The 24,711-nt window shown below is 39.8% G+C and overlaps 2 protein-coding genes across 2 annotated transcripts; one reads left to right on the plus strand and one right to left on the minus strand.

The window, feature by feature from the left end:
• Positions 1-3,870: 3,870 nt before the first annotated feature.
• On the minus strand, positions 3,871-11,781 carry LOC121301588 (E3 ubiquitin-protein ligase RNF126-like). The gene is made up of 9 exons (XM_041231102.1): positions 11,664-11,781; positions 9,202-9,260; positions 8,194-8,254; positions 7,188-7,423; positions 6,831-6,899; positions 6,290-6,359; positions 6,064-6,157; positions 5,569-5,684; positions 3,871-5,241 (listed from the first exon to the last, which is right to left on the minus strand). Exons 1-9 carry the CDS (start codon positions 11,736-11,738, stop codon positions 5,074-5,076), a joined length of 948 nt encoding a protein of 315 aa, XP_041087036.1. The 5' UTR covers positions 11,739-11,781; the 3' UTR covers positions 3,871-5,073.
• A 4,588-nt stretch (positions 11,782-16,369) lies between these two features.
• On the plus strand, positions 16,370-23,997 carry LOC121301172 (follistatin-related protein 3-like). The gene is made up of 5 exons (XM_041230312.1): positions 16,370-16,412; positions 16,834-17,019; positions 18,553-18,768; positions 20,353-20,580; positions 21,191-23,997. Exons 1-5 carry the CDS (start codon positions 16,370-16,372, stop codon positions 21,241-21,243), a joined length of 726 nt encoding a protein of 241 aa, XP_041086246.1. The 3' UTR covers positions 21,244-23,997.
• Positions 23,998-24,711: the final 714 nt, after the last annotated feature.

Below are 24,711 nucleotides of genomic sequence, written 5' to 3' on the forward strand. Positions count from 1 at the left end.
ACAGATGAGACCGTTGAGGTCAGGAAAGCTTGTGTTAATTATTGTTTAGTTAGTCCACTAAAACTTATCCAATCTTCTTCTCTTTACTGTATGCAATTACGGGCTTTTCTTTCTGTCGCAATATGTAAAGGGTTGGTTCACACTTGTGCCGCAGATGAATGCACACGTCAGGCGCAGACAGCATAGCTGCGCAGTTTCACTTCGACCATGAAGGAAATGTTGACATGAAAGTAATATTTTAGAAAGAAAAAAAAAAAGTTCAACTACACAATGTTAAGAGGAGCCTCGGAAGGTGTTCTGAGTGTAATCAGTGGGTAGTGAACTGGTTTTAAAACCTTATCTGTGACACCCATTAACAGATTAAGTCTGGTTTTGTGTCCTCAAGCAGCTGGGTGCTTGAAAAAAAAGAGTTTGAAATTTACCGACGGTGAAAAACAAAAACAAACCAGTCAAGTTCCTTTATTATGTGTCTGTCCCATTGCTGTCACGCTTTCCAAAAGCTTACTCGAGTCCCAAAGACTTGCCTCTGCTGTTTCCCACAGGCTGTTCATTAAAACCCAGCCTTTTCTTCTAATTATATAGAAATTCTGCCAGAATCCACAGTGGTAGTCAGGTCAGCGGTTTGCACTGTCAGGCAAAACGTAATTACTTCATTTAACATGTTAGGAACAACTAAGCTGGTAGATTGTTAGGGATTGAGAGCCACAGCAACCTCATTATTTCACTGGATTTGTTTTTCTTCCTTTGGCTAAGATGGAGATACCAATTAAACTAATTAATAGCTTCAAACGAAAATACCTCATCAAGAAAATGCTATTGAGAATTAGCCCATTTTCATTTCCTTCCAAGAATGAAATAGAGCACAGTGCACCTTTTTTTTTTTGTTCAGTGTTTAACACAGGATGAAGACTTGTTAACGTGGCTGCTCTAGCACAAGTCTAGATTTGGACAATGCGTGGTAGGGGGTTGGCTGTCCTGCAGTCACTGTCCTAGTCGGGACAACTATACTAAAAGGTAAAGAGTGAGACTAACTTGATCACTGATTTCACCTGCGTGAGCTTTCCTGCTGACACTTGTGTTGCTAATGAGATGCACCGAGCACTCACTAGTAAAAACTGGACGCCAAGTAAGAGAAAACAAAACCTACAAATATAAACTATTTAGATTCTTAAGCAGAACATAAAAGCATCTTTCTTGTTGCTGTAAGATAACCCCCTTCTAGGCTCGTGTGTGTCGGCATTGTGATCCATTCCCCCGCTTTGGTGCATTTTCACTTCCAGAGCATTTTCAGGCACCGGGGATACAATGCTGTCACACAATAGGTTGATACGGGGGTTCACTGAGTTGATAACATCAACTTCCAAGCACTAAAAAAAAACAATGCATTTTGCTGTAAGGTACACAGGGGTATCTTGATACTGTATCAAGCCGGAACAGATTTTTACCTGTTTAAAAAAAAAAAAAAAAATCTATCATTCCTGGACGCGTGGCTGTGACCGTGTAATCTGCGTTGATTTCACCTGTCCAGCACTCCACATCGGTCTCATTCAACATTTTCCAATGTGTTATTTTCCATTTTATTTCATATTTAATCCAGTCTACACGGTACTGTATATAGCCCACAACGCGTATGAGGAAACCTGATATCAAACTGAACTGTGCATCACTGTCAGAGAAAAAGTGTGTTTTGTTGCCCTCTGGTGTTTGATTAAAGTATTGCAAGGTAGCTGTATTCAAAACGACTTGAAAAGCCATGCCCGAAGGAACAGCACGGGCCAGCCAAATCAACGAGGCATGCTGGACCCCAAGACTCTTATTAAAAAAAGATACTGTGTCTTTAAATTACAAAATAAACAAGTTTGGATGGTAATTGACAAATATCTGGCTCTTCAGGGTTAAGTCTAAAAAAAGCGACAGAAAATTAAATAATAATAATGCATTTAGTAAATGAAAAACCCAATCCAATATTCAACACAAAATTAAAGAAAAAAACACTGAACATTTAAATATGTGATGCGGGGAGGTTGAAAAAAAATAACAGCAGAAAGAAATTTACTTTTTAATTACACCTCAAAGGAAATCTAAAAAGGCAGATGCGCTTGTACTCGCATCGTCTCAAACCAACGTGAAAATAAAGAGTTTTTTTCGGCCGAACTCAGGCTTTAGGGGTGAGCCAAGCAGGTCATTATACACGAGATCCCATGCAAGAATCCCTCTGAGATTTTTAAATGCATTCTAGCAAGAGGGGTGGGAACAAGACTCCCACTGCATAGCAGTTTGATCATTTCATGGTTTTACTATGAGTTTAATACACGCCTGAGCCTGTTATCTGTACTGTGAATAATCAATCCCATAGTAAAACCCGGAATGGGTGAATCTGCTATGCAATAGCAGTCTCATTCCCATCCCTGTAAAGGGTCCCACTCATATTTGGTTGCAGCAGGTAAAGATGATTTAAAAGTAGTAAAACTAGGTTAGCCAACCTCCCCCCCCCCCCCCCCCACAAATATTTGAAACATTAAAACAACCACCTTTAAAAAAAACCTTCCATCACCTTTGCGTTGCCTCCCGACAGCCCTGTTCAGCAGAGATTAAGAAACTACATGTACAGATCACTGGCTGTCATTGTTTCTAGTGGCTACATTTGATTTGATATTTAATTCAATGTACTGCACTTGTGCGTTGCCAGTAAGGCAATGGCCATGCAAATACACAAGGTGATTTATTAAACAACATACTAGTGCACCTAAAAACCCAGGAGCATTGTCAATTTACAGGACGGAAATCAGAACAGAATGTGCAAACATCACAGCTGCCACTCTGGACCTCAAACTAACTGGAATCAAATTGCTGCCACATCCCAGGCCAGTGGCAGAGCTCAATTCCAACATGTGCTGCAAGCACGTTTCTTTCGGACAGTGCGTTGTTTTTTAAAAATCACCCTGTAGACGTGGGTCTTTTGGCTGGACTGAACGCACCGGCCAAGTCGTTCGTCTGATTGACTAAAAGCATTTTCACAGACGCAAAGCGCTTGCAGTCTGACAGCTTCTACAATGGGGCATACAAAAAACAAAACAAAAAAAACACACATTAGAACTGAAATATTACTTTTAGTTAGAAACTCTAAAGCTGACAAGCCCACAAACAGAGCCTGGGTGAGTGCAACCGGGATAGACTGTAATAGATGAAGCCACTGTAATGTAGCATCCCCCATATTTCATTCTGTGTGCAATGTAATTCATCAGTCACTGATACAGAGAAACTGCCTTACTTTACAAAGCACTTGCGCCAGAAAACAAACGCAAATAAAGGAGTATGTCTCCCAAACCATCTAGCTGTGTTTCCATCTGTACAGTTCAAAAATATTTTCAATTTGCATCCAGTGTGATCCAAATCGATCACAGGTAGCTGGAAATAAAGCTGCTAAGACCATTCCCCAACTTTGGAGCAGAGCAGAGCTGCATCAAATCATAGAAGAAACTAAAGTCAATGTTCAGTATTTAAGAGCCGGAGCAAGCTTTCTCTCCTAACGTCCACAACTTACATTTTCTTTAAATACAAAGCAGCAAAGGGTTTTCAATTAAGTTCCCTAGTCTTAACTGTGCTGTTAAGTTTTCTTTACTTTTTAAACAGCTGTGAAGGTCCAACACTTTCAATATAGAGCAGTTCTCTCCTGATGTAGGTGCGCTAGTATTCACAACCCCCAATGCACTCTGCTGATCGCAGAGAAGCCCCAATACTCTAGGTTCTGCACATGTGCGAGGATATAGAAACTGCATTGGAAATACAAAAATAAAAAAATCAAATTGTGCAATGAACATTGGAAAAGACATTAAAGCTAACGTGACGATAGAGAAATGAATCTTTTTCTTGTTGTAGAAAACATGTTTAATTAACGAAAGTCAAAACTGCATCATTATTTGCTACCAAGTCCATGCTTTCCCATTCATGTTCTCAGCAGGGCACTGCCAGTGGTGTCTGGCCGCAGTGTCATATTGTAGATCAAATACCACCTATCACATCACAATAGTACTATTTATATTACCCTGGTTTCTCCACAACCATGCGTAACTCATTCATTAATTATATACTTCATTATTACTATTATTATTAGAATGATGATTTAAAAAACATTTTTTATATATCCCTTAACTTAGAATAGTAATTATAATAATAAGTTAAAAAAAAAGTTCAGTGTCGAACTCAAATTCACTGAATACCGAAGAAAAAGAAGCACGAGGATGTAAACGTAGTTGGCTGTTCTTTGTTCAGTTTCAGAAAGAAGTGACTTTCTCCCTCTCTCTTCCTCTCCACTGCTGCAGGGATGCCTATCTTGAGAGATGCAGACAGTTTTGAGATTAAACAAAATATCTATGTATGTATATTCTGTTGCAAGTGGCTCAGGCAACCTCATGGATTAACCTGGTTGGTTTTTCTCATCACTTGAGGAGTGGTCCATAGTAGTGTGTCTGATTCAGGAAGGGGGCTGGAATGCACACAGTTTGCTTTGCTTGTTTTTTTAATTGGGGTTTTAACTGGACCTAATAAATCTTCCCCTACTCGAGTACATATTAAAAAAAGAGAAGAAAAAAACTTTAATCCCAGTGCATTTTTTTTCCACTAAATTCTTAATCAAATCCAGTTTCCTTGTTCCTTTGGCTGCACAGAACACAGAAAAATTAAAAAAAAGTCTATTCCCACCCCTACATCAGCCAATAAACACCAAATCGCTCAAGGACGGCTATAATTGTGTGTGTGTGTGTGTGTGTGTGTGTGTGTGTGTGTGTGTGTGTGTATATAATTTATTGTGGGCCAATTCTCACATTTCCATTTTAGACAGGTCCTTTCAGTTTGGTCCAGATGTAGGCAGGTTCTGCATTTGTCATTCGATGGGTCTATAAAGGGATACCATACTTGCTTATGCGTGGAACTGAAAAACGTTGCAAGGTTCTTGCGATCAGTATTTTTTTTATTCTTGTCATTCCCTTGCCTCCTGATTGAGGTGGACTGGTTGGGTGGGTGGTTGATGTCATTCACGTTCTCGTGGCTCAGTCAGAGAGTGTGGAAGGGGCTTTAGGAGTTATTCGTCGTGTTCTCGTTGCCGGGAGAACTGGAGGAAGAGGAGGAGGAGGAAGAGGAGGAGGTGGAGGATGAGGAGAAATTCATCCCTGATAACCCAGGCGGATTTGTAGCTGTGTTCTGTCCACTTAAGCTTTTCCTGCAAACTGGACACGTGTCGTGCTAAAGAAAGAGAAAGAAACACATTAGGTAACTGTTCACAAATACCGTAACTTCAAAACACTCAGCAATTCGTAAACTAGATACAGTTTCAGACGCTGCCTTCATCACTTTAGGAAGGCATTAGCCAAATCTTTTGTCTACTTAACAACTGAGAATTTAAATTAAGCTTGGCGTGCTGTGCAGTCAACAACGCAGAGATACAGTAACTCACACAGACGTATAATTCATAAACAAAACAGGAGAGTCTCTCCACATTGCAGGTCATTTCTTGTTAAGTGTCCAGCTGCTAAGTAGTGCAGAGTACAACATAAACTGAAACAAACTCACCTGTTCAAGCCAAGGTACTATACAATCATTGTGAAACATGTGATTGCACGGGAGCTGCCTTACACTTTCTCCTGCGGTGTAATCTTCTTTACAGACAGGACATTCTAGACCTGAACCTGAAATAACACAGACAGCTTCTTTATAAACAAGCCAATCCCCCTCGACAACGACATACACACGTTACAGATCACAGCATCATGCCGGCCACAGTGCACAGCTTCTAGCAAATGTCCCAGCACAACACATTTGGGGAGCAGGTGATGTGGATCGGGTGATGTGGAGCATGTGATGTGGAACATGTTTGACCTTTTTTGTTCCAACAGGACAGGAAGCGTTTGGTAAAACAGTATTAGAATTTAATTTAGGGCTGTTTAGAGATATGCACTGTGTAGGTCTGATAGAAGTATGCGCATTATCTCATAGCTAATAATAATAATTCTGGCATATCCCATTACATTTTGCCTTTAAACTCACATATATTAAAAGCGCACGTACCTACGTGTTCTTCAGTAACCTGCACAGTGGGGAGGCTCTTAATTTTATCTCTGTCTGCCGGAGGGGGGCCGGTGTTTTCAAACTGATTTAATAACTGGTGGGGTAAAGAAAGGAAAAGAACCAAGGTTACAGTAATATTCAATTTATAAATCAAAATCGCTGCACAGCTTAAACTATGTAGCAGAGTAAGATCCCTCTGACTTCCCGCCCCCCTCGTTCACTGTACCTGTGTTATAACTGCATCAAGTCCATTCACCCCCCATGCATAGTCCATTGGGTTTGAGTGCAACATACCCCTTCAAAAAAAGAACACAGGGAATCAGATCAAGACACCTGACATGGCTTTACTTGATGCATCTTTGTCAGTTCGTATCTCTGCTTACATTAAAATATGACTAATTAAATTACAGTAACTGCCGTAACTGTGGATAAGTCAGGCAGCATAAGCAATAGGATGCTGATTAGGTAGTTGTCTGTTAAAAGGGGCAGACACACCCCATCTGCACCACACTGGTCTGAACTCGTTCCTCTTTGCCTAAAGACATTTCAAACCTGAAATAAACAGAGAGGCAACCAATAATTTTCTCCAATCTCTTTGAACAGTAAGAAAGCAATCTGAACTACTTGCAGGCTTGTCACATCGATTCACGTCACGGATGCAGATGCTAAAACCTACTGTCATGTATTTCGAGCAAAAAGCTTTTGCCAAGCCACTGTAAGCAGCTCCGCTTATGAGCACTCCTTAAAACTTCCCAAAATGCACTTACCAAGGTCCAAGTCCTATGTTTGGAATGGCTGTAGGTGCTATAATTCCATTCACTAACTGCTGGATAATTCTGTATCAGGAAAACAAACCCGTGTTATACAGTGTACAGACTCAAAAGCACAGTGCAACTCTGCATAACAGGATGACAAAAACAAACAAACACAACAGCTTCTGTATTGGATGTTTGTTCCATGGATTGAGAAGTGCAATCAGTTCAGAGCAGATTTACCAGGGGCCTGATTGTTCAAACTCCTGGTCATTTCAATAATGTACTTCAAGGCGGCGACTTCTGAAACCCAGGGCTGTGTGCAGGGTTAGTTCTAGCGTACAGTACAAGTCCCATCAATTTTTTAATTACCCTTCTAAAGTAGGAACCCCCTCGTGCCTCCCTGTCTGCCGTCTTGCCATGTGCCGCGCCCTGGGTTGCCTGGCGCCATAACGCTGCCTTGACGCCAACTCCCTCTCCCTGCGGTTCTCTGTCTCCCTGTTGTCTTCCGAGGGTGGCCCTGAACCGAATTCAAAGTTTTCATCAAAAATCCCCAACGTAAACTGTCCATAGCCAGGGGGAAAGGTGAACATGTGCTGGTCCAGGGTCTGCAGGGAAATCAGGAGTAATTCAACTTCTTACCATATTAAAGCTGTTCCTTTATCATGATGCACTAGAACATTAATACACAAGACTATTTGTGTACATGGAAAATACTTTGAACAAATGTTGAATGAACACCCTTACACTGCACACATCCTACTGCATAAACACTACAGCTGCCCTCTATATGACATGCGTATCTCTGATAATGCTTAAACGTTTAGGAAAAGCTCTTCTCTCACTGCCAGGGTCTGGGTCAATTACTGTTTTTCCAATTCCAGTTCCTTTTTAAAATCAATTCCCAAGACCAATTCTTTCGAAGGAATTGGAATTGATATTTTACAGTTGTTGGAATTGTTCAACTGCTTTCATTTGAAGCCAATTTCATCGACTAGCAGTGACTTCAATTTAAGTAATCTGTTGCCACTGTAAAGCTCATTTTAAAGGAATTGCCATTTTGTCCAATGAGGTGCTGGAATTGATTAACCGAGACTGGCAATTGGAATTGAAAATCAGAAACTGACCCTAACCCTGCTCACTAATCTAAGCTTTTTACATTTTCAGTTACTGAAAGTTATTTTTTTTTTGCTCTATTATGCAGCTCAAAAGGCCGTCAAGGATCAGGACTACAGTCATCGGCACTGCTTCTCCAGAATTCTAGGAATACAATACTGTGAAAATGTATCACCTAGCTCTCTCGAAGTTCTGTAAAACGGCATGATTTTGTATTGTTTTAGCAGAACATAAAAGCTGTTTAGTAAAGAAGCTCACAAACCTCAAACTGGTGCCGATTTTGATCACTGGTAGAGGCTGAAGAGGTGGAACCATTTTCAGTGCTAATCGGGAAAAACAAACATCATTCAGTCCCCAAAATAGGACACACCAGTACTGTTGAAATAAAATGGCAAAGGAAGTTTTAAAATGTTGGCTACCAAAATAATTCCTAGTACAACCAACTATTCAGGAAATTCAAAACATATGCTAAGCTCAACTGGAGCAGGGAGTTTTCAAACTAGGGGTCTCTGAACAGTTTCAGGGGTCACGAAACAACCCCACCACAAGGAGACCGACTCAGTTCTTTATCAGCTGCATTGATTCATTTTGTTATGTGGTATGAAACCTTATTATGAAAGAAAGATGTTTTCTTTAATTCAGTATGAACCCTTTAAGGTAGTGGTTCCCAACCCTGGTCCTGGGGACCCCCTGTGTCTGCTGGTTTTCATTCCAACTGAGCTCTCAATTACTGAACTAGACCCTTCATTGAACTGATAAATTAGTTCAATTATACATTTAATTGTTTTCAGCTCCAAAATAAATAGTTGTAGATTTCATGTTAGCTATACCATTTTATAAATAACCTGAACTCTGCAACTGTTTAAGAGCTGAAAATAATTAAAAAAAAGGTCTAATTAAGCAAATTATCAGTGAAATAAAGGGTCTAGTTAAGTAACAGTAGAAAGAGGGGGGCCCCAGGACCAGGATTGGGAACCACTGCTTTACGGTACAAGGGACATGTCCCACAAATAAAAATTATGCTAACTTTTTTATTTTTGCATTGTGGTGCATGACACAGGGTTTGACATGTACTGACAGGTTGGATCCTCTAATCCAAATTGTCAGTTTCCTCCTTGTGATTCCTGAGTCACTCAAATGCATTTTAAGAAGAAACTCTGTAAAGAAGTGCTCAATTCCTTATGTACCTTAAGGGGTTAATACTCTTAGAACCACTGATCTAGGAAAACGGCTTTCAGAACCACGTCTGTTATAACCCCTCCCTGCGTACCTTCTCTCTTCAGGTAATTCTTCAATAAACCCAGACTCACACCTTGGGCAGGTGTAATCCTGTAGGGGATGAACAAAACAAATAAATGTTCCCTCTGTACACATGCTCCTGTTTGTTAATATTACATGACATGTGCACAGATCTTTAGACGTCTGCATTTACTGTACGGATTTGTTTAAAATATACAGTACCAGCCCCCCATCTATTCACCCACTGGCACGTCACTCAGTTCGTTTTGTGTATGATAAATTAGAAGAAGGCTTCAGGACTAAACTGTAGGGGCGCATTTTGTAATTGATGCCTGTTCCTGTAATAAGCTGTGTGTCAGGATCTCTCAAGGTTTGCATATTATCAAACCCTCTTCCCAATCACAGAGGGAGACAGATAGACAATCCACAGCAGAGCACAATAAAATCCAGAAACAGGCTGAACTTCCCTGTCCGGAGATCACGACACATAAAAAAGAGTAAACCCTGTGCGAGCTGGGCAATGCTAGACTGGCACTGTAGGGGCTCATTCTAGAAGCCAACCCAGTCGCTGCCAATGTAAAAGTAATGAATGGGATCGCCTGAAAGAAAGAAAGAAAAGGAATGGAGTTCACATGACTGTATAGTTAACACAGAAAAAAATACAACACCTGACAACCAGAGAATTCAGAGCAAGCAAAAAACTAAATAAAAATGTTGAACTTGCGGTTCTTTGTAAGTGAAACGTAATTCACTTCTTCAGATGACAGCGACAGCTTTTTTAAAATTGTATTTAAACCACGGTGATCTATGCGGATAAATGATGCCACCTATACCAGTACATCATAATCAACCACAGTGTGCAGGAGCAGCCACATGGTTTGTACCTGTCAGGTGAAATGAAGCCCTGCAGACTAATTTAACTTGAGAATAAGCGGGGGTGTCCAACACTATAAACCACTTCAGCTCATAATTATAATACCCTCTGTTCACCATGTGGCAATGCATGAGCAATGCTGAAACCAAAACCTGTCCAATATAACGCTCAACAGCAAGAATGCAAAGTGCAATTAAGAAACCAAATCGTCCAGCAAACAGAGAAAATGCTGATTTGTGTATTGTTTTAATGCATGAGATTTGTCATTTATTTTAATGTCTTTTTTTTCTACAGACCCCAAATCAGCCTGACAGGGCTATGTGGACTATAGTATCGATTCTGGGCTCTTGTTCCTTTGGGATCAGTTCCTAGATTTTATTGTGAACCTTTTAGTGATTGTCTGTCTCCCTCTGATTGGAAATAGGGTGTAGGACCTACAAACAACATTCTGACAAACCGCTTCACCTTACAGAAACAGGCATCAACAATAAAATGCATCTCTGCCCTCTAGTTTAGTCCTGAGAAAAGCCTTACACACATCAGACAATGGGACCCACTAAACCATGTGCACACCAGTGACAAGATAGGAACTGGTATCTATGAAAATATATGTGCAGTAATTAAACTGGCACATGTGTGCCCGAACCTCAGACCTCCTTAATGTTGCAGTGTACACTACGGATTACAGATTCATTTAAAACAAAATGCATGCTGTGTTCATTTAAAACAAAATGCATGATTTAGGATTACTGCATATCCACATCTGACATCTACTTACCTAAAATAATGCAGTTTATTTCAGGACGCGATTCAAGTGCTTTTTGAAAATTGATTACAAATATTACGTAACGCAATTTAACATTCTCTAAAAGGTCTCTAGCTTGTCACACGTTGATTGGGTGGAAAAAAACTATCCTAGTTCAAATTTAAACTGTTTTTTTTTTTTTTTTTTTATTATTATTATTTGAGTTTCAGTTTCACTTCACTTGACACGGTTAAGGCTAATTTCACGACAGCCTGATTAATAAAACACAATATTCAATGTTGTGTACATCGCTGGAGTCTTATCCTACCTGCAGAGGGTAACTGGCTTTCATTAAAAACGTGTTAAAGGCTGTAATATTCATTCCAGACACACATAAGAGAAACCACTGAAACGTCTCCAGCTTGTGTCAGGCTATCCGTGTGATTAAGCACAAACAATCCGTTTGAATGTCGGGTATTTCGATTTGAAATGAGGGACGCTTTGACGTGAACGTGTCTTTGCCCCCGCTCTTAATAAACATATCTATTTTCTGTTATTATATTCTGTACTGTTTAGATATAAGACATGTCAAATCTATAGCATGTTGAGATACACTTATATATATATAGATATATATAGTATGATATAGTGGATATATATAACCTATATATATAAAATATATATGTTTGTACACTGTGTGGTTCAGGAAACGTACACAAATTTAGAGAGGCGTTCCCTATCGTTTTTTCGCAACTGTCTTTTTTTTTGTACACGGCAGCCACACCACACAAATTTAACGTACCGAACCCCGCCTACCGGCACCACTACCCCCGCAAGCACCTGCCTCACACCAGTCCGTGACCGGGTTTCTTACCGGGAGATGCGGGCTGATCTCCGCAGAGCAGCGGTGACAGAAAAACCGACCGGATCGAGTGGGAGCTTCCGCCATCTTCCGACTAACTCTGAGACAGACCCACACACACGATACAGAAGTGGTACGGGCTGCCGGAGGGGACAAAACTCGGCTTGGGTGGAAAAAAGAAAAAAAATAACGAAGGCAAAAGACTTCGTCGGTCCGCCGCACACACTAAGCAGAGCGTGTGATTATACACGAACTGAAATATGCACTGCGGCTATAGGGGATGTGAAATACAAACCACAGTTGCAGTGATAAATGTGAAAGAAAATGAACTGAAAATAGACGAATTGAGAACTTCACTGTAATTGTTTTCGGACCAACACGAAAGAAAGGGGGCTGCGCATGGTGCTGCTGTCCGGGTACTTTCAATGACTTTTCAGAGGCCTGCTGGAAAATCTAATTCAAACAGTAGAACAAGGCGGACTGTAAAATGTAAAATATCCCTTTCATGCATGGAATATTCAGAACAGCTGAAAACAAAGTTGTTTTGGACCAATGATAAATATATTTTCATTGAATTTCTTTTCAATGTTTTTTTTTTTCATTGATTTGTAAGGAGATAAAGGCATCCTCCTATGAGAAGTCAACATGCAGTTCCTTATGTGCTCATATAAAGACGAGAAGAGTGCTTTTTTTATCCGTCCCCACATGAGATCGTCATGCACGAAAGGGTTCTAGAGCAGGGCTTCTCAAACAGTCCTGGGGCCCCCTGTGGCTGCTGGTTTTCATTCCAGCCGAGCTCTCAATTACTGAACCAGACCCTTCATTGAACTGATACTTTGCTTAATTAGACCTTATTACTTGTTTTCAGCTCTTGAACACTTGCATATTTCAAGTTAGCTGTAACATTGGATAAGTAACTTGAACTGCAGTCCTGTTTAATAAACTATTATTATCAACTTTCATTATGTTTCGTCTGAAATCTGTTGAAGGTATATTTTTAATCTACAGGACCCCATTCACTTTAGCATTTTATTGCAAGAGTTGCACATTTAAAAATGTTTACTTGATTTATGCAGCTTTTTTATTTAACGTGTGTAAATTCAGATTGTCATTTTACAGAACAAAATTGTGCAAATGTTGGAATATGCATCATACATGCACCATCAACAACGGAATACCGCCCCCTCCCATGGCAGATCGTGTGAACATGTCACTTTGAAACTGTAATTCAGATTTTTAAACACGAGAGGGCGTTTTTGTACTCCCAGAACTTTCAACACAATACATGAAAAGAACCTAAACAAAGCCGTCCATGCACCCTTGTTGGGACATAAGTTCAGCCCATTGCAGTTCAGTTCAGCAAGGGGTTCTTTAATAAAGATACCAAGAAAAATACCAAGAATAGGTCAGATTCAGTAACATCAATGCATCGCAGCGCACTGGCCAACTAATACGATCTCATGACCTCTTTTGGGGGTTAATGTAATGTAGGAAAGCTGTGATCAGTTACAGTATGGTTTCATCAAAGAAAACTCTAACATATAGGGCCACGAGGAATATTTGTAGGCCTACTGTACATGTAAACTAGTGTATACAAAAAAAACTACAGTGTTTTCTTATTAATTATACTGGTTAATTTGTTTTAAATGAATATAGAATCGCAGTCATATTATACACCTCCAAAAACCTTATTAGAATACTGTGTACAAGCTGCAGCAAGAACAACAAAGGATATGCCTAACTTCTCAACCACAGAGAGAGAGAGAGAGAGAGAGAGAGAGAGAGAGAGAGAGAGAGAGAGAGAGAGAGAGAGAGAGAGAGAGAGAGAGAGAGAGAGAGAGAGAGAGAGAGAGAGAGAGAGAGAGAGTCTTGAGATTGGCACTAAGGTTGATTGACTGACTTACGTGATGAAATGTTGGACTGATCCCAGGCGAGTCAATGGTGTTCCCACCCCCCTACTCAATCAGACATCAGAAACAATGCCCTGCCCACCAATACCACTGGCTGAAAGTTAAACCATCGCCCTTCAGCGTAATTCTGCCTTGCCAAAATATTTATATAGGAGGACCTTGAACACTCACACACATTAATTCAGCAAAGACAGCGGGGGACTGCTAGCGGAGCGTTAATACAAACAGAAGAGCTAATTAACTTTGAAAATTCGATATAGTTCTAATAATGCAACAACAACAACAAATACATATATATATATATATATATATATATATATATATATATATATATATATATATATATATATATATACACATCTTGGTCTCATATATATATTATCATATATAATATACACATATTAAATAAAGCAACTCGCGAGTGTTATTTGGCCGAGCCGTCCCAAGAATTAAGTTGGTTTAAAAAAGAAATTTTATACTTTCAAAATATGAACTTTTTAGTTTTAGCAACATTTTGACACTGTGTCATACATGTCAAAACCTATGGACGGTATTTGCTCATTAAACGGTACGGATGCTGCCTATACAAGATCCTGTACATGTTTCGCAAATATTGATTATAATATATCAGATATATATATAGTTTTGAGTATATATCTATTAGTGCTATATCTATAATGTGTAGCATATTATATATCTATAGGAACACTGTATTTAAATATCATAGTATGTCATTTATGGCTAGATCTGAATGTGTAGCATGTTACTGATCTCGAGGAACACTGTATTGTATAACCCCCCAGTTATCAAACGGAGTAATGTTTATTTATTTATTTATTTTACAAAAAAAGCATATTGGGTAACTTGCAATGCAACTGCAGTATTTCTATATAAAACTAATGTAATGTGCATTCTGTATTAGAGCATCAGAGCACAAGCAACACACCTTTCAAATCAGCACTAGAGTTATTTTACCAAAGACTGCCTGAAACGTGCGGTTCATTTCCATAGGCGCCAGGGCTCACACTTGTGTAGGCGTAGAGCCTGAAGGCATAGCCTACATTGTGTAATAATAATAATAATAATAATAATAATAATAATAATAATAATAATAATAATAATAATAATAATAATCAGCAGCAGCAGCATCATTAAAAAAACAAATGTAAAAGATATTTGTTAGTCAAGGCGCACATTGCCGTGTTACCTTGCGCTGGGAGCTCGTTGGAGAGATTTCGGGTGCCTTGTGCTGCCCGAGGACAGGTGTAGGGGTCTCGCGGCTAAAACTAAAAGAAATGGATCCGACAGTTTGAGAACGTACCCCCTTTAGGTAGGGGACCTGAACTATATTACAGTACCTGTTTCATTTTGAGTTCATTTTGAATCGTTCTTCGTGCTTGTTCGTGACGCATTAACCCCGTTTAACATGTTATTGATTACCTTTGAACTACAATAAATTGGAAAATGCCCCTTTACTTAATGTGACACGTAATCTATAGAATAATAAACGATTGAAGATGTCTCTGTATTTAGAAAGCAAAGACAAAAGAGAGATGCGTAACAGGACTTTTCTTTGAACGTCAAAGCTATGCACTACAGGGGTTAACATTAGCAAGTACAGTTGCACACACTTTCACTTGGAATGCCAGACAGCTGTTACTGGAGCTGTCACTGGCGTTCTGGCTTTATTATTTTTTTAATCAGTTTTGACAAACAGCAGACCTGATTGTTAAAAACACGTTTCTCTAGGACATTGGGTTACCAGATGTAACGCTCAATCCCCTGGGTGCTCTATAGCCAGACTTTCTGTAAACAAATGCAGTAACACAGCCAACATGCAGCTTACAAACAATGCTGGTTACAATCACGCGCAGTAACACTGCGGCTTCATCCTCCAAGCAGCTACAAATTCTGCTGAAGGACTCTGCTTAGTTTTGTTGATTTATTTCACATCATTTCTTTCTTTCCCTATTTGCTTTTATTTTTCGCTGCAGAGGATGCATTTGCTAAGGAAATGTTGCAAATTAAGTAGATAAGCAACATTACTGCTCGTAAATCCGTGAATCATCATTCTTGCCTCGGTTAACGTTTTGAATCAATCTCGTGTCCGTTCCCTCGGTCACACGCGTTACTTGATCAATGTTAAAGCGGGCTTGGAAACGGACCGTCCCCCTCAGTAGGGCGTGCTTTTCTTGCTTTAGTTTCAAGAGCCACTGGATCTCAGTGCTATTTGGACAAAGGTTATCTCTGACTGCTGCTCAATGATGCCTTACCACTGGCATAGTTCAGTTTGTGTCTGTGGCTGTGCCTGCAACCACGCTATTTAAACTCGCTGTAGTGCCCAACAAACGAAATAAAGACTTCACCAACCAGTATTTATTGACACTATATTTAACACGTATATAACACGTGTCACTAGAGAGGTCTACAGGCACATTACAAAGCAAATCAAAGCGCAGAGAGGGCGCACTTACCCAGTTGTCTCAATGGCAAGTCATTTATTACACTCTTTCCCATTTATAAATCAAGAAAATATTATCCATATTAATTGGACCTATCCACAAAAGGACTGTTTTAAGCATCTGTTTTTTTAACGCCCTATTTAATTAATTAAATACTGTTTGCATTTCACGAAAAGGTGATTATTGATCCGTCGTGTTAAAAAAAACAAACAGTTGCACTCAAACCAAACTTTAAAAAATTGAGAGTTAAAAGGTGCCCCATAGTGCAAATTCGTTTATCAGTCCATACCGGTGTGATGCTATCTTGTGGTATGCGTTAAAACCTGGTACGCACGGGCATTCACAGATGGTTTTAGCTCAGGAAACAAGGACACGACCACCCGAAAGGGGTACTGAGTTTGGCCCTAAAACGTATTTTTAACATCGTTTTTTTTTCAAATTTCAGCTTTAACTGATGAGCAAATCATTGGGTTATCTAACACTATAAACATGTACGATTGTGTGAGTGAACTGTAGTTTGCCTTGTTCGTAATGATGAGCGCATTAATCAATGACACTGTACTATTTCCTGGCGTTAAACGAGTAGCCTGAAGATGTAGAGCTTTCTGGCTCTGCAGCGATACGGTTCCGTTAAACTGTTGCGTGGAACTGTTGTAGTTGTTAAAAACACATCGCTAAGTCGAGCATTAGTGAAGACAGTGGCACATTTCAAAGCACCCACTGAAGAGCAGCGGGCGCCTGTCAGTGAGATGTCGTTGCACATGTGTTGTTGCTGCTGGTTTAACCCCGTGCTTGTTCCCCTGCTTTCAGCCGGGATCTGCTGGCTGCAGCAAGGACGCGATCAGAAGTGCGCGGTGATACTGAACACGGATGTGTCCCGCGAGGAGTGCTGCGGGAACGGCAGTTTGGAGACGGCCTGGTCCAACTACACCCTCTCCATCAACAAGATCAGCCTCATGGGCTTTCTTGGGATTGTCACATGCAAGCCCTGCAAAGGTAACGCAGCCGTGCCCGGGTATTAGGGGAGGGGTAATTGGTGCTGTTCAGGGGTCTAGGGTTTATTACAAGTTCTGTTGTCACACGCCAACAACTAAAATGCAGTAGCAATGGGAGATACCATGGGCTCAGAATAGTCAAGGTGCGTGAGACAGTCTGAGTTGGGTTAGTTCATACTTTACCTTACCAAGTAACCTGGCTCGGTGGTGTCATAAAGTCGTTGTACTTATAGTGTACATTCAATTCAGAAAGAAAGGTAATTATAGTAGGTAGGTCTGTGGAATTAGCAAAGTCATTCACTCCTCAAATGTGTGACAGCTAACACCTGAGTGTTTTTTTGTTTTGCTTTGTGTCGGGTTCCTTCTTAAAGCTGTGTCAGCTCGAAGGAGCTGTCCAGATACGGGAGTGTGAATGAATAGGGTTCTGTAACACAATAATATAAAGCACTGTGTCTGGCGTTCCGTTTGGACATAGTTCTTTTTTTAATGCTCTGGATGAAACCCAGATGTTTCTTTCCAAATTTGTCCAGCTGTTTGGAGCAGAATCCACTAGCCTCGACTTCAACCAGACATTTGATGTTACATGAGGACATATTTAGCATCTCATCAGCGTCGTTTAAATGTGCAGTGTAGTTGTTACCGATTTAACCCAGCCAGGCTGGACTGAAATGAACTTAAAATGATGAGAAGCCAAAAGCAAACAACAAAAACAAAACAAACAAAAAAAAAAACTGTATTTTAAGAGCTGGTTCATATTCAATACCCCTTGCACTGTGCAAAATATTTGCAGGCTTTGGCAGCACATGTTACTTACTAGCATTTTGGAAAGCGTGCGCTCAGCCTTCATTTGCTAAGGTATCACAACCAGCTGGGCATTTATTGAAATGAAAAGCTTTGTCCCAGTCATGGTTGAAGGTTATATATATATATAATGAAGAAGAGTAATTGAGAAACAGAAAATTGTCTATGTCAAAGTGTTCTTAGAACATTCAACTTTTAGTTACTGTGCAAATTACTAACTTTAAAATCAGTTTGCCTGGCTATTTCGACCATCTACCATCATGCTATCTGAAGAAGGCTGAATACTGAAGTTTTCAGTGTATCAATTACTTTTCTTCTTCATGAGGTATTACTCGTGATTTTATTTTATAATTATTATTAGATATTGCATGGCTATAATCAGTCTAGTAGACCTTTTCAAGCACTTTTCAAGGACGTTTCGATTGCTCACACTGTGACTTCAACTCCACGAAAATGCAACTTTTTTTGCCAAACTTATTAAGCATAATTATTATTGAATATATATATATATATATTATATATATATATATATATATATATATATATATATATATATATATATATATAAAATAATTTAAAACATGTTCATATATGTAAAACGTATATAACGTGTGTATTGTAAAGCTTCAAATGTGTGAACCATATAAGAACACATATAATGGAAACACACCTCGTGAAGACTTTAAACGTTAAACTACAACATCTGAACGGTATCGATTTTTATTTTTCGCAGAAACCTGCGACGGGGTGTACTGCGGGCCCAGCAAGGTGTGCAGAATGAAGCAGGGGCGCCCCCATTGCGCATGCGCCCCGGACTGCTCCTACATCAACCGCAGGCAGCCTGTGTGCGGCGGAGACGGCAACACCTACCGGGATGAGTGCGCCTTGCTGCTGGCTCGATGCAGGGGTCAGCCCGACCTGGTTGTCATGTACAAGGGAGAGTGCAAGAGTGAGTGTCGCTAGCTTTTTTTTTTTTTGGGGGGGGGGGGGGGTCACTGACAACACGCTATTGCAATGACCATGACGACTTTGGGTCGGGTAATTCTAGTCTGCCAGCGGCGCTTGAATAGCGTTCTCTTTATTCAAATTTTAAATGAAGAAATATTAAAAGAAACTTAGTACATTGTCAGATGTTTCGACTAGAATTATTTTTCTGTGTCTTCAATTTAGTGACATGCGTTTGTGCTCTAGGTCAAAGGCATTAAGAAAGACTGCTTGACGTTGAATGCGTTTACATTTAGTTACGCGTGAAAAAAAAAATAAAAAAGTTTTAGTTCCGCGATTAAATGTGCAATTTGTTGCTAGGAAGAAACACAAATCTTGTAAGTAGGTCTTAAGTTGTTTAAGTATTAGTTTTCGGAATTGTAAATTCAGAGTTGTTTTGTTTTTCATACAAAAATCAGATGTGCTAATAGCGAGTTAAAACGCGTTGAGATTTTTTTTTGTCGAGCTGAAGAATTCAGCACCTTTAATGAGTATGCATGTTTATTTATTTATTTATTTTTTACATACATTTCTACATGGCCTCTGACTGAGGTTCCAACGTGATTTTTGTCGCATGCTGACACACTGCACTAAGATTGTAACCGAACGTGTTAAAACCATTCAGCCACTAGCGGTAGAATTTCAACGTTTTAAACTCCGAGATTTTCAGCCAGAGCCTGCAGTGGAAGCGTGTTAGTACTGGGGCGCCTGTGTACAGTAGGATGCGTGCCTGGCATTGTGCAGCCGCACTGAAGTATCAGAAACATGTGCAATTACTTTATTCAAAGAGCCGCAACCATCTGTGCATCCTTCCACACTGAAAAAGGGGAGATTCAGATCATTTTGATAGCTTATTGTTTCCTGAGCCAAAATAAACAAAGTTAAGAGGATACATTTCAAATTGAGCCATTTTATCAAATTATCCATTGGTGCAGACCTCCTGCAGGCAGCAGATTTCAGCTCTGGACTCAAAGAAAGCCAATGAAATTGCTTATTTCCTTTCAAAAAGCCAGAAGGCCATCCGCTGAGACGAGGGCCAGGTTTAGAGCAGAATGTAGAACAAGCGCACAGTGATCACTTGCACAATGAAACATCTTCAATGTTAAAAAACAAACAGGTTTCTTTCTGTTTTTTTTGCTGTTAGCTAAATGAAAAGAGAGCCTTCAAATACTGCAACAAAATCACTTTTTAAAACAAAAGAACGTTTTTTTGTTTTCAAAAGTATTTTGCTAACCAGCTTTTAGAGTACAGGGTGAGGCATTCCTTGTATCACAATGGTGCTGGGGTTACAGAAAGCCAACATCGCTTTTACAATGGGCCATAACTTGAATTGCTCACGGTCAAACCTATAAGAAACCGAATCGAGTAAACAAATGTTTGGCTAGTGCCTCCATTAGTACCCAGAACATGTTTGTCTACTTGACCCAGTTTATTATAAATTTTACCTTCGATTTTTTTATGACATCTGTGATGTTAGTCAATACAACGAGTACAAGGAGTGAGTAGATATATAACACAGCTAACTGTGCACCCTCCTTCCCCCTTGCAGAGTCCTGCTCCCACGTGGTGTGTCCCGGCACCCACACGTGTGTCACGGATCAGACAGAGAGTGCTCACTGCGTGATGTGCCGCACCGCGCTGTGCCCTGTCCCCATGGCCGGCGGGCAGTCCATCTGTGGAAATAACAATGTCACCTACCCCAGTGCCTGCCACCTCCGGAGAGCTACCTGCTTCCAGGGGCGCTCCATCGGAGTCCGACACTCCGGGCACTGCACACGTAAGAGAACGTTGGCAACGCATAGGAGTTCATTTATTAAAGACTGGAGTTAACTCTTTCAAAATGTGTCCCAACATGTTTAATTTTGTAAGGTCAACATATGATGCTGTACATATTTACCTTTTACTATTAAATTACACTGATGTTTGTATTGCATGCCCCTTATACTAGGATATTTAACTACTAGGATATTTCAACAGGGGAACAGCCAGGCCGCAGCCTCTTTCTTCGTTAAAACTTAGGGGATTTGATTTGACCTATATGCCCCCAGGATAAGCCACATATAGCTTTTAGAGCATTTTACAGTGCCGGTAAGGGAATGCCCCAGAACAGTCCAGCTGTGGTCTATCAGGCGATATTGTATCATATCAAGCCTGCAGTGTAGCAGACAAACTTTGCAGCTGGTGCCTTCATGAGCGGACGTTGAAGTTTGCTGTAAGTTTTGCCCGATGAGGTTGGGTAATGGGACACCTCATGCCTTTTCATTTGGAAAATGTACTGGGCTGAATATGGTCTCAATTCGGTAATATAAGGTGTAAATAAGAAATGTGTCATGCCTAAAGAATTGCTTGGTCTTGTCTGTAAAGTTTGTTTCTTTGGTTTCTTGCAGATTTCTACAAGCATGCTGAGGAGAACTGGGGCAGCCATGAGAACACAGTGTGAGCCCCTCCGTTTCCGGAGGCTGCAGCAGGGGGGAAACCCGACAGGAACAAACGCAAGCCAACAGAAGCAGAAGCAACACTATGTCCAGGTTCACAACTGTACGAAAGGGTTATATTTCGGAAGAAAACGTAACACACACACACACACACACGCACGCCAATCAAGAATGCTGGAACTCAAAGGAAGACGAGGATCAGAACGCTGATGTGTTCTGATTCTTTTATGAACGCTATATCTGACTGAATATTTCTTCATATTTAAGCCTGAGTTAAAGTGCTACAGCCATGCTTGGGGTTCTCTCCAGTTTTGAAGAGGGGCACGGCAGGGGTTCAGCGGGAGGGCACTGTTGTGTGCCCGATGGGTCAGAGGGGGGTCATTTCCCATTTAAATTACACACTTTTCTCATCATACTAGGGATTTGCAGAGCATTAAATGAAATCAAGTGTTCCACTCAAAACAACATATGCAGCTACGCAGTAAAGTGGATCCCTTTTACTCATCTGTTGTGTTCTACAACAACGCAACTGTGCTGATAATGCCCTGCTGCTCTTGTATGTCCTTAATTTAAGTTTAAACGTTTGGTTCTAGACCAGCGACAATCACTCTAAATAGACACCCCACTTCTATAGATGGGCACTGATACAGGGGCTTGGGGTTAGGTGTGTATCTCTGAATCGCGATGCTTTCTTTACGTGACACATACTATCGTCATAGAGGTCTACATTGTTTGTATCTTGATATAAGAGCAAAAGCAAAGCGTAGCTCAGAGTGGTTCTTGAGTGAAGAATAAGAGTGTTTTACAGCTGGTAGGAATACACACCCTGTCTGACTCATTTAATGTTTGTCTTTTAACAAAAGTCCATCATTAAGTGATCACTTGATTTTGTTATGCATCATACAAGCAGCCCATCAGGACCATCACATCATGATTCATATCGTATCGCGACCTACATATCGTGATACGCATCGTATCGTGACATTAGTGTACAATTACCTGGAGAGAACATTACACACTGCATTACACAAGGGGCATTATGTGAATATTGTAAATAAAACACCCCAGATATTTATTGGAGCAAAAGGTATAAAGAAAAAAGTTTTATTTATATATTTTAGTTTTTCACGTCATCTACTGCTTCCTTCAGAGATGTATTTATTGTGAAGTGTTTCAGTAAAGTGTTTTGGAGTTTTTATGCCTGTGAAGGTCATGCTGCTTGTAAAGTAGGTCAGCTGGTATTAATCAAGGGATGCCGGGAATTAGCTGTTGGTTTAAGAAAAAAAAAATATAATATTAATATATTTTCAAGTTATGTAATATACATATGTTTAATATGTATGCCATCTAATTGCAATGTCTGCCACTAAACTGAATAGAAATTCCCTTTTCCTGGTTGGTTTACATTTTGAAAACATTGAGAAAGATTTCTAGTTGAAACATTTCTCATTGAAGTTTCCACAATAAATTGAACACTTACAAAATACCGTCTTAGTGTTTACAACTCTTATAACAGTTTACCACAGTAGATTTGCATGGTGACTTTGCAGGTTTTCCATTATTTTCCCTATAGCTATAAGCCCAATTACCATAATTGGCCATGCTTTTAATATTTACCATACCTCTCTGGGCTTAACTTTTATTATCCTCCATTACACTTTGCTATGCATTTTTTATTATTATTATTATTATTATTTAGCAGACGCTTGTATCCAAAGCAACTTCCAGAGATTTAGGGGTGAACTCTGCATCACTCTGATGTAGAGTTACTTTCCAAAGGACCTCTGCTTTACATCTCAACCGAAAGATTTAGCACAAGGAGGTTAAGTGACTTGCTCAGGGTCACACACAGAGAGCCAGTGGCTGAACTGGGATTGAACCTGGAACATCCTGGTAACAAGCCCCTTTCTTTAACCACTGGACCACTATGGGAAACTTTAGGAAAATCAGTTCCTTTTAATGTGAATCTCTGGATACAATAGCATAGCGTGGATATTATCAGGACACGGTCCTGCTTTGCAACAAAATGCTTCTTTTATTAACAGGAACTAAAAGCCAAAGAATACGAACACAATGGCTGAATTCCTCAGTGTCTGCGAGTCTCGCTCGCACATGCCAGGGTCGCTTCTTATCTTTAGAATTATGCTGGTATAATCTGTAGTCTGTGGAGGGAGAGCCCAGTCAAAATAACATTGTATTCCCTGCTTCAATAGAACACACAGTACAGCATGAAAAAGAAAATGAGAACAAAGAAATCAGGAAATGAATATGTTCTCCCCGAAGACATGCTAACTGAATTGCTTTCACCAAAGCATTGTGCTTAGTTTAGCACAGGTGGCTGGAAGCTCACTTCATTGAAAAAAAGCAGCATGCAATTTTCTAGCCAGTTATACTGTACGAGGTGACTGTTTGTTTCAGATGATCATAAAGACAGTGGCCACATCTCTGTCTCTATATGTTAAAAATGTTATTCTGTAAAGGGGAATAAAACCAATCTATTTCCACTTTTGCTTGTAAAGCAAACCCAATTTGAGATACATACAGCTACATACAGATTTGGTAAATTAACACTTTTTGAATGCTTGGTTTGAATATACAGTGTTCCTCCTTTATAACGCTGTAGTCAGGAGTTAAAAGAGCATGCTATTCGTGTTGCACCTTGTAACAGGAATACTAGTATTAGTTTAATGGCATTATGGGGCAAATGGGAGCCATGACCATACAGCCTTATAACCTGTTCCACAGTATAAAGGGCTGCCTTATAAAGGGGGGGTGACCACATATATTATATAATGCTATAGGATATATATATATATATATATCCCATATTATATTTATATATTATATCTGTTTAGATATATATCACAAGTTACTTATAATTATTTCTGCTTGCATTTAATGTATTTTGCAGTATGGTATATGATATTATTTACTTGTTGAACTGTTGTCAATGTATTTACTTTAGCACTGAGAGATCCTGTTATGTATTGTGTACTTATTTTCTATTTTTGTACTTCTGTAATATGCAACCATAAATATATTCATATGTTTGACAGTAACATTTTGGGTTGGATTCCTTGTTATTTGCCCGATCTGATAGCAGTCAGCCTCCAGGATTAACAAAGGTTAGTATGTGTGTCTGCTAGCCTATGAACCTACTAGCCTTTCAGCCCTCCAAAAACAGTTTTAATTACCTCCTGTGCCTTATACCCTACACAGAAAAATGCATTATTAACATGCGGTGAAACTACAATCATATTTCTTGGTAGTGTCGATAGGGCACAGCAGGACCTCTCTAACCACAACAGTCAGTTCCTGTTTTATAGTAACTGTTTTCACCGATATGATTGACTCAGAGTTAATCATCTTCAAGGTTGGAGCTGGAAATACTTGGAATTCAGCTTGACCTTTCAAAGAGTGATCGTTGTCAATATATTTAACACGCTTACAATGAACATTTAAATATATTTGCT

This window comes from Polyodon spathula, chromosome 27 (genome assembly GCF_017654505.1).
Source record: "Polyodon spathula isolate WHYD16114869_AA chromosome 27, ASM1765450v1, whole genome shotgun sequence".
Lineage (NCBI taxonomy): Eukaryota > Metazoa > Chordata > Actinopteri > Acipenseriformes > Polyodontidae > Polyodon > Polyodon spathula.